Here is a 17,903-nt window from a genome sequence, read left to right on the forward strand (position 1 = left end):
TCTTTTATAGCCTTAGTATGGATGAAGAATTAGATAACTAGGTTTTTAGGGACATGGTTTGTAAATTCTGTTTGTAGTCTTACGTCCTCTTTGTAGATAAATACCTATTGGTTCTTGGTGCTTCGGCTGAAATATTTATTTTATTAATCTTCCACCTTATAAAAGAATGAGCTAATTAGCATTAATAGCAGTAAATATATTATTTCAATTATGTAAATGAATGAAATGTAGGACTCTAAACGTAGGACTCTAAATGAACAGACTATATATAACTTCAAAAAATATGAGCAAAATTTTAAAGTTCAAATGAAGATGGAAGATATTATTGATCTGCAAAGACTGAAGACATGAATCTGAAACAGAACCATTAAAATAGTCACTATTTAACAATTTCATAAGATAGATTATCTGAATATTGATTTACCTAAAGTACAGCAAAGATAAAGAGGAAGAAACAAGGATACAGTAATTCAGAAATGCATAATGGTAAACATGTCATTTTGTGAATTTACTCTCTTGAGCTAAATGTCATAGAGCATAGAGCAAAAATGTCTTCATGACAGTAAGATCACATATGTAAAATGTAAATTTCCTGATTCACTTCTGCCATTGTACTTGTTATGTTGTTATGAAAAATATATTTCTCAACTTATTTATTGACTATTCTCCAGAAAGTGCCTAAAAAATAGAGAACTTTGGAACAGGGCCGACAGAAAGAATATTTTCATTCATGGTTAGGAAAAATGTACTTAAGAACATGGTATTAATATGTAATTATAACAATATAAGTAACATATCTAATAATGAAAAGATGAACTTTAATAGGGAATTTGCTTATTTGCAATTATGATTCTATTAGGGATTTTCTTCCAGTATTGTAACTCTGTAAGTTTGATTTTCTTAACTAACCATTTATTGAAAATATAGTCTATATTCCAAATGGAAACAGCTTATTTATTTCTTTCTGATAGTAAAGTAATACATGTTCCCTGGAATTCTGGTACTATTGAACATTAGACAAGCCAAATCCTGTAGTCTTATTCAGTTCTTATCGATTCTATAACATCTGGCATTATTTACCTCTTGTTCTTTTGAAATCCTTTTCAAACATGGCCCCTGTTATATTACTCTCTCCATCAGTTCTACAATCTACAAGGGCAGAGATTTTTTTCTGTTTACATCAGTCTAATTCACTGCCTAGAATAGAACCTGACATATGGAATGTACTCATTAATTAATATTTAATGTATTGATCCTTTTACGTATCTGTCTATTCCTTTTCTGATTCTTTTGTTAACCCCTCTTCCTTCTCCCAAATCTGAAAGCTGATTATTTCCCCAATGTTGACTCTTTTTCTCTCCCTATTCTTTCATTTTCGAGTCCTCATTCATTATAATCATATGACTTCTCTAAATGCCACCCACGTCTCTATCACTGACCCTGTCCTCTTTTCCAGAATCAAATCTCCAGCTTCCCTGTGACTATCTTTATATGTTTGTCCCAAAGTCACCTCAAATAAAGCATATCTAAAAGTTGTTTTTTGAGCTCTCAGTCTGTAATAGTGCTTCTCATTCTGACAACCCTTCTTTTTCTCTAGTTTTTTTTTTTTTTGAGAAATAATTGACACACATCCCATTTAAGGTGTACAGCATGATGGTTTGATTTACATATATTGTGAAATAATTACCAGAGTAGCTTAATCAACATCCACCCTCCATTATCTCATATAAACACAATAAAAAGAAGAGACGGAAAAAAATTTTCCTTGTGATAAGAACTCTTTTTTTTTTTTAAGATTTTATTTATATATTTGACAGAGAGAGACAGCGAGAGAGGGAACACAGGCAAGGTGAGTGGGAGAGGGAGAAGCAGGCTTCCTGCCAAGCAGGGAGCCCGATGCGGGACTCGATCCCAGGACCCTGGGATCACGACCTGAGCAGAAGGCAGACACTTAACGGCTGAGCCACCCAGGCGCCCCCCTTGTGATAAGAACTCTTAAGATCTACTCTCTTCACAACTTTCCTAAATATCATACAGCAGTGTCAACCATAGCCATCATGTTTACATTACATGCCTGGTATTTATTCATCTTATAACTGAAAGTTTATACCTTTCAACCACCTTCTTCCAATTCTCCCAGTAGCCCCCCTCACCTGCCTGTTGCCCCTGGTAACCACAAATCTCTTTTTCTATGAGTTTAGTAGGTGCCCTTTTGTGTGTGTGTGTGTGTGTGTGTGTGTGTGTGTGTTTGTGTGTGTGTGTGTGTTTGTTTCTTTTTTTGTTTGTTTTGATTTCACAGATAAGTGAGATCATACAGTATTTATCTTTCTCTGTCTGACTTAATTTCACTTAGCATAATGCTTTCAAGGTCCACCCATGTTACAACTCTCTTTTAATCAATGGCACTATTATTTTCTCATTCTCCCTACTTCAAGTTCTAAATCTATTTTGGCAGACCTATATTATTATTTTAACCATCACCAGTACCACTAGCATTAACATCAATCATCATCAGTAATATTTATATAATGCTTTATAATCTGAAAAGCATTTTTGCATGCATAATTTTCTCTCTCGGTACTTGTCCCTACCTTTTTCCAAGAGACTAATTTTGACTATTTAAAATATTTAATTTACTATTGTACAATCAATTTAAAATTACTATCAAGATAAATGTAACTAGGAGAAGTACAGAGTGCTGTGAATTGGGATAACAGATGCCTAACTTAATTGTTTGCATATGAATGTGCTTACATGTGTGTTTGTGTGTGTATTTTGTAAGGCTGTTTGGATAGGCTTGCTGAAGTATATTACATTGAAGTAGATGCTGAAAGATATACAGGAGAGCTAGAGAAAACAGTGTGTGCAATGGCCCTGACATGGACAGGAGCATGGTATTTTTAAGAATCCAGAAGAAAGCTAATGTACCCTGAATGGAATAACAAGGGAAAGAGTGCCAGAAGATAATGCTCATGAGATAGGCAGGGTCTAGGGCCTCACCACAAACATCTATTTATACAGAAAGTATTATGCTCTATTTTATTTTATATTATTTGTCTATTTTTCACTTTTGACTTCTGAAATCCTCAGTTGTGATTATTATAACCTAATCTTGTAAATAACATTAATTGGTTTATTTTCACAAAAAAATTTAATATAAAATTCAATAATCACTATATGTTCGTTATTGATGTACTCATTCTTTTGTGTTTTTTAAAATTAATTAATTTTAAAATATTTTATTTATTTATTTGGTAGGGAGAATGAGAAAGAGCACTATAAGCAGGGAGAGAGGCAGAGGGAGAGGGCCAAGCAGACTTCCTGCTGAGCAGGGAGCCTGACAGGGCCCCGGGCATCATGATCTGACGCTTAACTGACCGAGCCATCCAGACACCCCTCTGTTGTATTTTTAAAAAATTCGAGAATACCAAATGTCTTGTTGGAATAACATTGAATTTATGAATTTTTCCACTATTGAACCTTTCCATATTTATACATTCATTCATTTATTTAGGTTTACTTTTATATCATTTAATAAAGTTTTATAATTTTCATCACAAATGTATTACATAATTTTAAAAATTTGTTCCTAGATAACCTTATATTTTTGCTTCTAAAATAAATGGAATTTTTTTTCCTACTAGATTTTTAAATATTTTTTACTACAGCATAGGGATAGAATGGCTTTTGTATTTTGTGTCCAGCAACCTAGTAAAGATATCTAGGTAAACAATCAGATAATCTTTTAAAAATACAAACCAAAGAGGAAATAATGAAGGCAAAATCCCCATGAATTCTTTTTTTTTTTTAATCCTCAGAGAGTGAAAGAATGGACAAATAAAGTTGGGAATATTTAGAGTAGGGGATAATCGGAAAGGAGGTGAAGTTATAGCTACTGGAATGGAACACACTTGATGAGGAGAATGGAAGGGAATTTAATGATCTTTCAGAACTTCCCCTGGAGTATTCCTCATAAAGGAAAAATACCTTGATGTGCCTCTCAAGCTGTGACAAGTGCCTTAAATTTAATTGACCGCTGTCTTGCCATTCTCTGCTAGGTGACTTCTACCACCAATGCTTTTAACCTTAAGAAGTTTATCAGAAACGCAGGATGTCTTCAGTGCCTTCATCTCCTACACACAAAAAAACCTATTAACACCTTTGGATGTCTTCCCTACCCTCTTTTCTGTAGCCATCACACAGTGGAATGAGTGAATGCCACCTCACGGGTAGCATGGGCAAATAGGTCAGAATGGACTAACTGTCCTCGAGTAGTCCCTGTAAAAACAGGAACCCAGTTAACTGAACTGAACTGGAAACTCTAAGGCCAACTAGCTGGACTGGAAGCCTTGTAGGAAACACTGTCAATCTATGTCCCCAAATTATATAGGTCTCCACTCCAGAGCCCCCCAAATTGTGAAAACATGTTCTTTCCAGGAACATCATGTGCACCCTTGAGATTGTGTGTGTTGTGTCCAAACCACACATTATTTTGCTCCCCTACCAAGAACATAGTGACTTGTGCCATAGTCATGGTCGTAAGAGATCTTTGAATGTTTAAGCAAACACCACCAGTAGATGATGTAGCATGCAGATGATTTTGGGTTTGGTTTCCATGTTTATAGCATTCTGGGAAAGGCAAAACTATAGGAGTGGTTGTCAGGGGTTGGGGAAGGGGCAAAGGTGTGACTATAAAAAAAGCATCACAAAGGAGTTCATGGTGAATTACATCCGGTGTAGTTTTAGTATAAGTGAGTTTTATCGTAGTCTGTTCTTCTGAATATTACTGTAAAGTATAGCATTTATGATGAGAGAAAATGTGTGTATGTGTGTGAGGGAGATACAGAAATAGTTTCTATGATAAGTATAAATAAGCCAAAAATAATCATAACATTTAATATTATTTTTGATAATATATATAATCTTATATTTGCATATTACATAATTATGCTCCCAAATTGTACTAGACTTCATGTAATGCTAAATTTAGTTTGTCTTTTTTCTAAATTTAGTTTTAATTTCCCAAGTCTACTCTAGATGACTGTTGTAGTTGGGGGGGGTGGCAGGGAGTGATGTCGGGTGGCAGGGGGGGTGGCAGGGAGTGATGTCGAAGTTGGTGACCAGGAAATTTTAAGCTTGAAGTCATGGTAATGCATGTTCATGTCTCTCACTTTCTATAGACACCCCGTCACAGCGAGTACAGTTTATTCTTGGAACTGAGGATGATGATGAGGAACACATTCCTCATGACCTTTTCACAGAACTGGATGAGATTTGCTGGCGTGAAGGTGAGGATGCTGAATGGCGAGAAACAGCCAGGTGAGGATTTTTGTTGAAGGGTGAAGGTATACTAAACAATGTTCATGCTATCGGAAAAGAGATTTGTAAAGCCATGATTTTGCAAACATCCATGCGTGCTGTGGATTTCTGAAATTGCTCATCTGGCCTGGGCATATCCTATAATGGGATATGGGTCAGAATGAAATCTGAAGGCAGCAATTATAGTAAACAGTGACACAGAGCCAGCAACAGCTGCAGCCTGAAAGATAAACTGTAGCATAATTTGTGTGTCATCAGGAAAACAATAGGTATCTAAAAGTAATTTATTTCTATCTTTTCAACTGTTGGCCTGTGCCCAAACTAGTGATAGTATATGATAATTGGAGTGTGCGACTTTTTTAAAGAAAGGGAAAACATTATAAGAGGCTTTAGGTATAGTCCTGGATTTATTTATGTACTATTTGGTGAAGGTAAAAATATTTTGTAATGTGTTTCTAGGCTATGTATACATTTAAACACAGTGTTTTTTCAAAATAACTTCAAAAATTACTTTTCTGTCAACTGTAATTAATATTTCTATATTGCCATATAATTGATGAATTACTATAAAACAATCATAAGCTAAATTTTGCATTTACTTTTCATTCATTCATTCATTCTTAACTTTTTGCTCATTCATTTAACAAATATTTATGGAATATCTATTATGTGCCAGGTATAAGGGATAGAGAACAACAAAAATCTTAGACCCTGCCTTTAACAATCTCACAGTTTAATGAGGGATTTAGACAAGTAAAGTTGTAAATACTGTAAAATGAATGCATGAATGAATGTCCACAAGGAATTGTGGGCACACCAAGGGTTGTCCTTTAACCACTGCTTCCCAAATTTTAATGTGAATACGAATCACCTGGGGTCTTGCTGAAATGTAAACTCAGTACTCCTCAGGCATGGAATCTCAGATCCTGCATTTCTAATAAGCTTCCCAGCTGATGTCGCACCAATGTTTTTGGTTTGAGGATCCCATTTTGAGTAGCAAGGATCTAAACCAAAGGGTGAAGGAGAGGGATCAAGATAGCTTACCTGGAGGGGCACCTGGGTGGCTCAGTCAGTTAAGTGTCTGCCTTCAGGCTCCCTGCTCAGCGGGGAGTCTGCTTCTCCCTCTGCCCCTCACCCCGCTCATGTGCCTTCTCTCGCACTCTCTCTCAAATAAATAAATAAAATCTTAAAAAAAAAAAAAGCTTTCCTAGAGGAGGTGATCTCTGAGCTGGCTCTTGAAGAGTGAGTTGGACTTAGCTAGGAAGAAAAGCAAAAAGGGTGGTATAGGAAGAGGAGGCAGGATATGCTTGAACGCGTTTGACTTTTTTGTTAGGTTCTCCCTTCCATGGTCATACAGCTCTTGTTGTTAGAAATCCTTTCTGTTGGCCATAGTTGTTAGTGGCCGGGGGATTGAATGGCCCTCTGAAAACCACGGTACACCCCTGGGTCATATGAAACTTGTAGTTGCATTTAATCGTTGCCTTAACTCTACCCAGAGTTAGTGTGAAATTAAATGTTCAGTCATGATAGTATAAATAATACTGGGTTAGTTAATTCTTGTTTGATATATTTTAAATGGTCTTTACAGGTCCCTTTTACTTAAAAAATACTAGAAATAAATAGAAGAAAATTAAAATGGCTATTACCTAGTTCACCTCTGTTAACATTTAAAAAAATAAAATGAACTGCTAGAATTTAAAATTCCAAAAGTATAGAAAGATAAAAAAGCAAAAGTATCCTCTACTCTTGTTCACATTACCGCTCTTCAAAGGTAATCACTATTCTTGTATCTCTTCTCATAAAAATTTTAATACCTAGATCTGCATGAAAATGTATGCCCTTTTAAAATTTATACTATAGGGATTATATACAATGTTCGTGCCTCACTTTTTCATTTAATGATATATTTGGAGCATTTTCCATATTATCAATACAGATTACTCAATCTTTTTAATGATTGCATTACCTTTTACAATATGAATGAACTTTATTTAGCCACTCTTGATAGGGATTTAGGTTGTTTTACACTTTTGCTACAAACTTTGCTGCAGTGATCATTCACATGTATGTTTTGGTGTTATTTTGTAGGCATTAGGTAAGGTGAGTTTCTAACAGTGGAACTTATGTACCAATGACAGCAGGCTTTTAAATTTTGATAGATATTGCAAAATCGCCTTTATAAAATGTTTTGGTAATTCATACTTCTCTGAACAGTGTATGAGAGTGCTTATTTTCCTCAAACCCCTGCAAGACTAAATCATCAAACTTTTACGTTTTTTTTTTTTTTTGCTAATTTTATAGATGAAAAATAATCTCGTTGTAATTTACATTTTTAAAATTATTGGTGAGATTGAACATCTTTTCAAAAATATGCTTTAATTTTTTTCCCTGTAAACTAAGTTGTTCATTTCCTTTACCTATTTTATGTCAAATCATTTTCTTTATTTGCCTTTTTTAGTACTTTAGTGGTATGTTATTCTGTCTGGATTCCCCTTTTTAGAAAAAAAATCATGTAAGTCAATCACTTTCTTTCTGAAGCTATTATAATATATTAAATATAGAACCAAAGTTGAAGTAGTTTTTATATGACTTGGTAGATTTTAAGATTAAGAACCATCTATCCTGTTTTTTTCTTCCAACTGCATCAAAAACTAAGTGCTTTGGACTTCTTCATGTATATAATATGATGCTCATCCTTTTTATTTGATGACAGAAAAACAATATATGGTAATCTTCTCCACCAATTAGCATTATGACTTTTGCTCTCCCATGATTAGAGTTGTTGATAGGAATTTAAAGTGCAAACCTCCCTGTTTAAGGCTGGAAGCATCTGTCTTCAACTGGTTAGAGAAGTACTAGGTATTCCTGGATGGCAGAAAGAAGGGATATCTGTTAGGTATGATGAAGTTCTGGTTAGTTTGAGTCTCTATATTGCTGAAAGGTATTTTTTGGAAGCATTTCTTTTATATTCCTTTCTTCACTGTCATCCTACATGATAGAGCTGAGAAGTAAGATTGGAATGTGTATTTTGTCAGGAGTAACTCCTTTATTCTTAAAATGGCTGATGATTTTTCATCTTCCAGATCAAATAGTGATCTGTTCCTTTTATGCAGTAACTTCCTTGTCACTTGCTCACTCTCATGAAGCTCTGTTATGGCAGAACAAGACTAGACTCTAGCCCTTCCACTTCATCAAAGTTGAGCAGGTAGGATTTTATCATGCTCTCATGGATTCACCTGAACAACATGTTTATCCTGAACCACCAAAATGTATTGCTGTTTATTTATAAAGAAAAGTTGATCCAGTTAATTATTAGTATTCTCTAATGTTATTAAATAGGACCTGTGTTCTTAGCCATGCTTCTGGAACCCTATGCATGGTACAGCTATTTGAGGTTCAAGGAGACATCTGATGAGCAATCAAAATAGTAACAGACATTGAAGAGGAGGGTAACTGAATTTTGGCTGAGACACAATACGTCAGGGAAGAACAGAGCGTATTTATTGAGGATTTAGAAATGTAGTGAGTTTTAAGGTGGCAGAAGTAATTTGTTCTGGTTACCCTAGTTCATCTAAAAAGACTAATTTTAGTTAATTTAGGACTCCATCTGATTTTCCAAATGCAATTTGATTCTAATAAATCATTAGCATAACTATTTGAAGCATTTCTTTCTTTTGATTAGTATTCCAGGGGAGATTAATAATTTTCTACCCTAATAGTAGAAATAAAAAGGATATTTTATCAGCACATTGCACCTGTCACATATCACATCTTGAATAATTCATGCCCACTGTTGTTGCCAAGTAAAACTTAAGCAAAGTTTTAGAATTTGAAGCTAAATTTTTGAATCATAATTATTTAATAAATGTTTGTGAAAACCAGCTGTTCACTTTTAAAAACCCTAAAAGAAGCCATATGACAAGGGCTAATGAAATCAACACAATTACAATGTCCTGCTTATAAATAACATATAATGTTATTAATAGAAAAGCATGCAAAGATACCACAGCTGTGCAATTACGAAGACAACATGTTTGACTCGCTGTGGTTGCCCTTTAAAAGTGCTTCACACAAATGAGCTCAGGAGAGGCAAAGCAGGGGGTAGCAGTTGGCCTCTGGTACATACATGGTAGTGTCAAAAAGGATTATTGCATCAAAACAATTTTATTGATGCTGTGAAGGCATTTGATATTCAAAATTAAGAAAGGTTAAGTCATCATCAAGATTTTTCCATGAGATGTGAGATGTGAAGATAATATGGATTAAGAACAGCCAGGGGCACCTGGGTGGCTCAGTGGGTTAAGCACCTGACTTTGGCTCAGGTCATGATCTCAGGATGGAGCCCTGTGTCAGGCTCCCCTCTCAGCGGGGAGTCTGCTTGTCCCTCTGCCCCTCCCCCTGCTCCTGTGCTCACTCTCTAGCTCATAAATAAATAAATAAATAAATAAATAAATAAAATCTTTTTTAAAAATCTCTTTAAGAACAGCTAATATTTCTAGGTTTGGATATATTTCACTTTCCCTTTCCCCTTAAAATAGGCATTTTATGATTACATATGTTATTGTCTAGCCTCCACCCTAACCATGTCCCTCCTCCACCATCTGTAGCCTCAACTCTACCCAAAACAGATTGTTTTCTCTTAAGAATCCATAACTTCTCCCAAGGCTATAATTTTGGATGATATTTTACTTTCTATTTGGGTAGAACTAGAGAATAAAAATTCCTAGAAAAGTTAAAAGAAATTAGTAGGAATAGAATAAACAGAAGGAGTTAATTTCTAAGGAGAACATCTATTTCTAATTTACAGAAGAATTTTATTTTGTAGATTTTTAATATGAGTATTGTAGAAGAGATTATCATCTCTTAATCCTCAAAGAATTCATGAAACACCTATTTTATGTTGTTGCTGTTTAGTAGAAAGAGATTCCAATGTGTTAATCATGGATGAAAACAGATCCAGACACACTGTAGGAAAATCAAATAATCTCAGAGTTTAAATCTGCCCATTCCCCCCCCCAGAAAATGTCATACAATTGGCCTATAGTTTTGATTTTTTTCATTGTTCATTACATCTCATTTATGCCTGTGAGACTCTTGTTTGCTATTCGAACAAATGTCAGCTGAGTTTATTTGAAAACTGGAATAAATTACAGTACTTTAGGTCATTAACTGCAATCAGGCATTTTGCAACTGTCTATTCAGTGACTACAAATCTTTAAACAGGATTTGGTGTGTTCCCAGACCTCTTAATTTCTGTCTTTGAAATATGAAATGTAATAAAGAAGCAGAAAAGAGAGATACTTATGTATTTGTGTGTGTGTGTGTGTGTGTGTGTAGAGAGAGAGAGAGAAGGAGAGAGAGAATACATGTATAGGATAGATATATAATTTTTAATATAGTCTTTTAAAAATAATTATTTAAACAGCTCTTAATGTTTTTGGCATCATTCTGGAGTTGGCCTAAAGCACTGAATCTTGAAATGTTTAGAAACTTGGTATTTGTAACTTGTGAGTTTCTTTTTGTGGAAAGTATCTTATGCTTCTTCCTATAATATTCATAAAATCTATGGCTAAATCAAACTAACATCCATATATTTGGTTATCTTAACTACCAAACCAGAATTCCCAGAGATTCCATTCTTTTCTGAAAGACCAAGCCTCCAATCTGAAGGAAATTATGCTAAAGGAAGGAAGATCATAAATCTAAATGTAAAACATAAAGTCATACAAATTTGAGAGAAAAATATAGGTGAAAATCCTAGGAGGACCCAGGACCTAGATGATGAATTTTTAGACATTATATCCAAAGCACAAACCATAAAAGAAAATATTCATAAATTGGACTTCACCAAAATTAAAACCTTTGTGCTGTGAAAGACCCTGTTAAGAGGATAAGGACAAGCTATAGACAAGGAGAAAATATTTGCAAACCATATATTTGACAAAAATATTATATATAAAAGATGCAAAGAACTCCCAAATTTCAACAGTATGAAAACAAATCAATTAGAAAAATGGACAGAAGCACAGTCTGGAAGTGACACATGTAATTTCTGCTCACAATTCATTGTCCAGAACTAGTCAATAGTCATATGGTTTCACCCAGTCAAAAGGGAGCCAGGCAGTGATATCCTATTCTCTACTAGATAGAGAGGGACAACTAGCTGATGAACAGTACTAACGACAATCACATGATTTATGAAGTATTATGGCCCTATCAAGGCCTGAAAATCATTAAGAGTCACTAATGTGAAATATTCCCAACTGTATACACAAAAATATTGTATAAAATTGCCACCATTGAAAAAATGCTGTCAGTGATTTGGGGCTTAAATATGTTTTTTCAACCTTCAAGTATCTTACAAACTTATGAGAGGTATAGGTATTCCCTGTCTGTCAACTGTTGGCAGGCATAGCTGTTCTTCCCTATTGGTTTCCTTTTCATTTCCTCACAACTTTTTGCTTCCTGAACAGTGAGGATGGATACATAGCTTTCTTTATCTTTCTTGGAACTTTGCACATTAATCATTCTGATTAACCCTTTTGGTTAGTTATTTTTGGCTGATCCACTGATTCCCTAACTAGTTTCTGTTGGAGTTAGATCATTTGATTACATACAACAATAATATAGTATTTTAGAGAGAATTTGAGTGATATTGCATGGAGAGAGGAAGTTAGAGCAAAAATGACTAAGGAGAGGAGAAATGAGGAAAATGGCAGAGGGAAAGGGAAGGGAAGCAATTTAGGCTTTATTTAAGATTCATTAAAAATGGAGGAATTAAACTGGTCATCTATTAGGATTAGAGAACAAGTCCCTAAAAGAATAAGAGATATAGTGCTTGTGCCAGACCAGTGGAATTGCTGGTTTCTCTTTATTCTTTCCATTTATCTTAGTTAAACAAACTCAGATATTATTATTCATTTCACTCTAAGAAGGCAGTGTCTGTCATTTGGCGTCTTGACATCAAGGCTCTTCTGTTCTCCATCCAGGCAAAAAGGCTCAGGGATTGGAGCCTAAGCTCCATTCTTATAGGTTTCTGTAGTCTCTAGGAAATGACTGCAATCACTAGATTTCATCCAAGCAGACCTAATAAGTATTTTTCTTATAGTATAGGCCCAAAATTATACTAGCCTTCCTAAAAATCGATATTCCATTTTAAGACTTCCCACTGAAGAAAAATGACTATTCTTTCATTTTCTTTTGCATCTTTTTGAATTGCCATTTTCCTTCTATGAAGTATATTCTGTTAATTCTACAGCAGATTTGTTGTGGCCACTGAATAAACATTTATATTAAGATATTTTCTCAGAGATCAACAAACTAATAAAAATAACATTTGAGTTTTTCTTTGTCTTTACACAACTTCCAATGACAAAAAGAATGCTTGTTAAATGGAATTAAAATGAAATAAACCAAATGACTTGAGCTAGTTTTTACTTCCAAACCCATAAAACCATGAAGCAATGTGAATATCTTTCTGTTACTACTTTTTATTCTTGGGACAAAGAATCATTCATCTACAATAGAATATTCAGTGTGCTGATAATATTTATTTGTGTAGGTGGTTGAAGTTTGAAGAAGATGTGGAAGATGGAGGAGAAAGGTGGAGCAAACCCTATGTGGCTACTCTTTCATTGCACAGCTTGTTTGAGCTGAGAAGTTGTATTCTGAATGGAACTGTGTTGCTGGACATGCATGCCAACACTTTAGAAGAAATTGCAGGTATATATTTTTTTCCCTTAGTCTATTTTACTCGTATGGGTATAGCTGATTTTTGTTATTCCTTTTTCCTTATAATTCTCTGTATGTGTACCTTTGGAAAATTAATTCTTATGATCAGCATATGAGAGCTTAAAATTAACTTTCTCCTACTCCCTCGTTTAAGATAAAAGAAGTTGAAACTCAGAGAAATGTGGTCCAACTTGTCACTGGCACATCTAGAACAAGAACCTAGGTATTCTGACTCCCATTTAATATATATTGTTTTTCACTATTGTGCTTAATTAAGCTGTCACCATAAAGAAATTGAAGGAAAAACCCATAAAGCTAGAGATGGAATTTTTTAATATTCAAATGCACGAAATAATCAAATAAAAAAAATCAGTTCATAGGGAAAATGTTAATTTAGAATAAAACAGAAAGGTATGGCCATTTATTTTAAACTGAATTAAAACTCATGAATTCCAGAGGATGCCAAGTGATGCAGTTGAGATTATCTTGTAATTTAATATTATGACTAACCCCTGAGATGAAAGATTTGTATTAGAAGTCTGTTATGTCCATATAACACAAGGAGCTATGCTTAGGAAGCATCTTACTGTTACTCTGAAAATAGAGGAAAGAACTCCAGTATCTTTTGATCTGGAAGACAAACACATTTTAGTAAAAGCAAAATAATAGAAAAAAGAGTTTTGAAAGAGTATAAATGAAATAGTTAATGGAGATTTTAAAAATAAAAATAAAGCAACGACACAGGCGGTTTTCAAAAATTTCTAGTTTGGAAAAAAGAAAAGCAGTTCCATGTAGAATTTATTTGTAAAGTAGAAAGACTTAAGAGAAACTTTAATGTCTAAATTATATTGTAGTAATGGAAAAAAAAAACCTCCAAAACTCTGTGAATGTTTTTTTGATTCCAGAAGTGAAAGAATATTATACAAAAAAATAGACATAATTTAATCTTCCAAATAGTCTCATGAATTAAGTGTCATTCCCATTTTTCAGTAAGAAAATAGAAATTCTGCAACTTTCGGGGCCCTTGTTCCATCTAAAGGCCTCTGACTATAAGCTATGTGTTCCTTATATTACACTACAACCACTGTCTGAAGAAAGAGAATGGCTTGAAGTGGATGTTGCCCACATTTTAATGATAGTTTAATTACTTTAAAAATTATTTATTTGGTCATTGGAGCTGATAGGCATGCATACATTGCAATATGCATGAAAAGAAAAGTAAATATGGAAAGATATCTTGGCCTACAATATTAAGCAAAAACAAAATCAAAACAGAAAAAATGGGTTAGATAGACCTTCTTTTCCTTCTTTCCCAGAATTTCATACTACCCCTATAAAGAGCTTTCCCTTTAAAATACATAACTAGAAAAAATAAAATACATAAATACATAAATAGAGCCAAAAAGACTATATGAAGTTAAATACAGTATATTTTTCAGAAAAACACAGATACAGTGATGGATAACACTAAATCAAGACTTAGAGAAAATGGTTAACTTAGGAATTAGCAAACTTCTTGTGAATGCTGGCATAGTAACTATCCAACTTAATTTCCTAGCTTTACATTATGGGGTCCTGCTGATAGCCCATAAACTTTTTTATGTTTTAATTAGGAACCAAATGACATTTTCATGGTACTTTGCAGTTTAGGAAGCTCTTTTTAGTAATTCTCTGCTATCTTTTTGATATTCAAAACAAAATTGAGGGTTAGTATTAGGATTGTTTATCCTTACTTCATAAATGAAGAAATGAGATTCAGAAGGTTAAAGGTCTTGCCCAAAATAAGAAGTTTATTTATGTCAGTGATGGCATTACCTTTGAAAATGGATTAATCCAAATAACTTTTGGACTGGCTGTATCTAATGAAACTGTCAGATTCCTCAACCTGGCAAAATTAACCTCAGAAAAACCCTTCATAGTTTTACCAGGTTTTAAATGTCTTAAAGTATGTAATTTCTAATGCTTTCTTTAGAAATTTACTTCTACCAGGAAATCCTCCCATGAATTTGACAGAAACTCTGTTCATCTTATCACCTTAGTTCAGTTTTATTGTCTAAATTTATGTTTCCTTTCCCTACTGCTGCCCCCTTCCCTAAGCTCAGTTCTGTAGAATATGGGAGGGTTGTTAGCTGTGTTAATTCTTGCTCTTGAAAGCAAATTACATTTTCTGAGTCTATCCTTACAAAGGAAAGTAGTTCAATGGAAGTTTTGATACCCCAAATAGCTTTTATTCTTTCTGCTCGTCTAATTAGTCTGTATCTTTATGTCTCCAAAGTAGCTCAACTTGAATGTCCCATTTTCAGTGTAGAGCAGTCTATAAAATGCCATTCAGAAGATGTCAGTAGTTTAGAGCTAGTACCACATTAAAAATATGATTAAAAATATTTGTTGATCATTATTACCTTAAATTTCTTTTCACTCATTAATGAGATTTCCTGTCTTTGAGTAATTGTAATTTGACTCATTTAATACAAAGGTATTTATTTCTGCCCTCAATAAAATCTTATTAAGACATTTTCTCCCTAGAGTTTGTAATTATTTTCTTATTGTTTACTTATTGCTATTTTTACTTTGTGACAATTGAGCTGTATTACTAAGTGTGTAATAAGTATACTTTACATTTTCAAGGCTTCTAACTTTGTATTTTCACATTCATTATATTTTATTAGCACAGTTAACCTTATGAGATAGGGAGGAGGATATACCCCCTGTTCTATAAACACGTAAACAGAAAGTGATATGTCATAGGTGATACTTGCAGCGATGGGAATAATTTCTTTTATTAATCTATAATCGTAAGTTTTGTTTTATTCTATTTCATGATAACTTGTGATCATAGTGATTAACAAGAGGATCTGGAACTCTTCTTCACCTCATATTTTTCATGTTTTTCTATATGTTAGGCAGTTACTAGCATATTAGTCACTAGTTTCAGTTTTCCAAAAGCTGAATATAGTATTTATCTTTAAGGGCTCTAAACTCTTAAACTTTGTGAATACACAGGCTCTGCAGCATTAATATTTTCTAGACATTTTCTAACAGAGAAATATGACCCAGATATTGTTTTAGAATAATCAAGGATTTTTATATCAGTGTTCTGATATGTTTTTAATAGAGTCTGAGATAATTCTTTAAAGAGATTTTTGTAGACTTAGCAGGAGAAAATCCCATTTGTATCTGGCAGGTCTGTCAAGAATGTCTGGTATAATTAAAGTAGGATTTTCTTTTGGACAAAGTTAATTTAAAAATGTCTATTTCTCAATGTTTCAGGGAACTCAGAATAAATTTAAACTTCCTCCTTCAAAATATTATTTAACCTTTTCAAAACCAAATTTCTTCAGATATATTTTGTTACTGTGATTTATTCTGATGGAGATTAATTGTATTTAAAATGCTTCTTAATTATATTTATATAAATTACAGGCGATTTTATGGTCTTTGTCAATCTCTTTGAAATTCAGCACTGTAAAGATTAGTAATGGAAATATTCTCTTTGAAGTTTTATGCTTTAACCTAATTCTGTCAATGGGAATAAGAAATGAAAACCAAACCAAAGTTAGGACCATGGACAGATTATCAATCATAGCTCTCCACTCATTAAAACAACTTTTGTTGTGTAAAATATTCTACTGAAAGAAAAGATTGAAGTTTGCTTCACTGAGTGTAATCTGCAGATTTGGGAGTATGGGAATAGTCACATATTGTTTAACATGTCCATACTATTACATCCTTGTTCTGGAAAGTAAGAATTCTTAGGGTAGTTCACAATTTTAGTATATACATTCCTGTTAATGCTGTCAAGCAAATTGCTGAATTTAGACCCTTCTTATTTCTCACTCCCCCCCCCAACCCCAGCATCTTTCAAAGTTAAGGCAATGGGTTTTTAAGACAAAGAATTTATATGATTATCTTTTAAGAGGCAGAGATTTCTAAAGAATCTGTAAATCTCATGTTCTCTGGAGGTTTTCATTCAGTGGTCAAGATTGATTGATCATGATAAATAATTGCCTGATTAGATGAAAAATAATTTTTCATTTTCTGAGGCCTTTTTACAGAAATGCTACTAGTGTTCCTAGAGCCTGCTTAGTGCTAGAAGAGTCTGACCTATTTATCCTTTTCGTTCTTGCTTCTCCTGATACCACCCAGATCCTGACATTATGCTTTGGCAGGCTAGACTGTGTTATTTAGACATCATAGCCGGCTGAGAGTGTAGGACTTGATTTTGAGCCCAAAACCATTATGGTTCATTATCCTTTCCTACTTTTCAAGGTTAATACTAGTATATATTATAGTGGTGAAGAGAACAATGAAAGTGATTAGTGAATCAGGCTCCCATTGGTACTTAAAATCTCACCTCAGTATAAGTTATATTCTTAAGCAAGATGATTAACTTTTCTAGTTCATTAAGATATATTTGATGCAGTTATACCTCAGAGGAGTTTACTGTGTATTTCTGTGTGGCTAATGAGCAGATGAGCATTTTTTTTTTCTATTTACTTTCTCTTATGTAACCGTTTCAAATAAAGACCTTATTTCTGAAAGACTGTGAAGCTAGTGGCTTATGGGTTTTTGTAGTGCTTAAGCCTGGAAAGACTGCACTTTGGTAAGAACTAAAAATCATAACCATGTACATGGGGTTTTATATGAGTCATTTGATTTTGATTAGAATATTGAACTGGGGATACACATTATGGCTTACAGATGAAGCTGTGGTACCGTGGTACCCTTCTGGTGTTTTAATAACCTACTTTACAACTCGCATTATGAAGTGTATGCAGCATATTTTGTGTACATTTTTCCCTCTTAGCAAAGTTTCAGTGTAAAGTCCCATATTTTGGCAATTTATCATTTCT

General features: G+C 33.8%; 1 protein-coding gene across 1 annotated transcript in view; it reads left to right on the plus strand.

The window, feature by feature from the left end:
* SLC4A10 (solute carrier family 4 member 10) overlaps positions 1–17,903 on the plus strand; it is a 287,806-nt gene that overhangs the window by 143,173 nt on the left and 126,730 nt on the right. The window contains exons 4-5 of the mRNA XM_057318172.1: positions 5,181–5,319; positions 12,881–13,041. Coding sequence (XP_057174155.1) covers positions 5,181–5,319; positions 12,881–13,041 — 300 coding nt within the window. The remainder of the gene's footprint in view (positions 1–5,180; positions 5,320–12,880; positions 13,042–17,903) is intronic.

This window comes from Ursus arctos, unplaced genomic scaffold (genome assembly GCF_023065955.2).
Source record: "Ursus arctos isolate Adak ecotype North America unplaced genomic scaffold, UrsArc2.0 scaffold_1, whole genome shotgun sequence".
NCBI classification, from domain to species: domain Eukaryota; kingdom Metazoa; phylum Chordata; class Mammalia; order Carnivora; family Ursidae; genus Ursus; species Ursus arctos.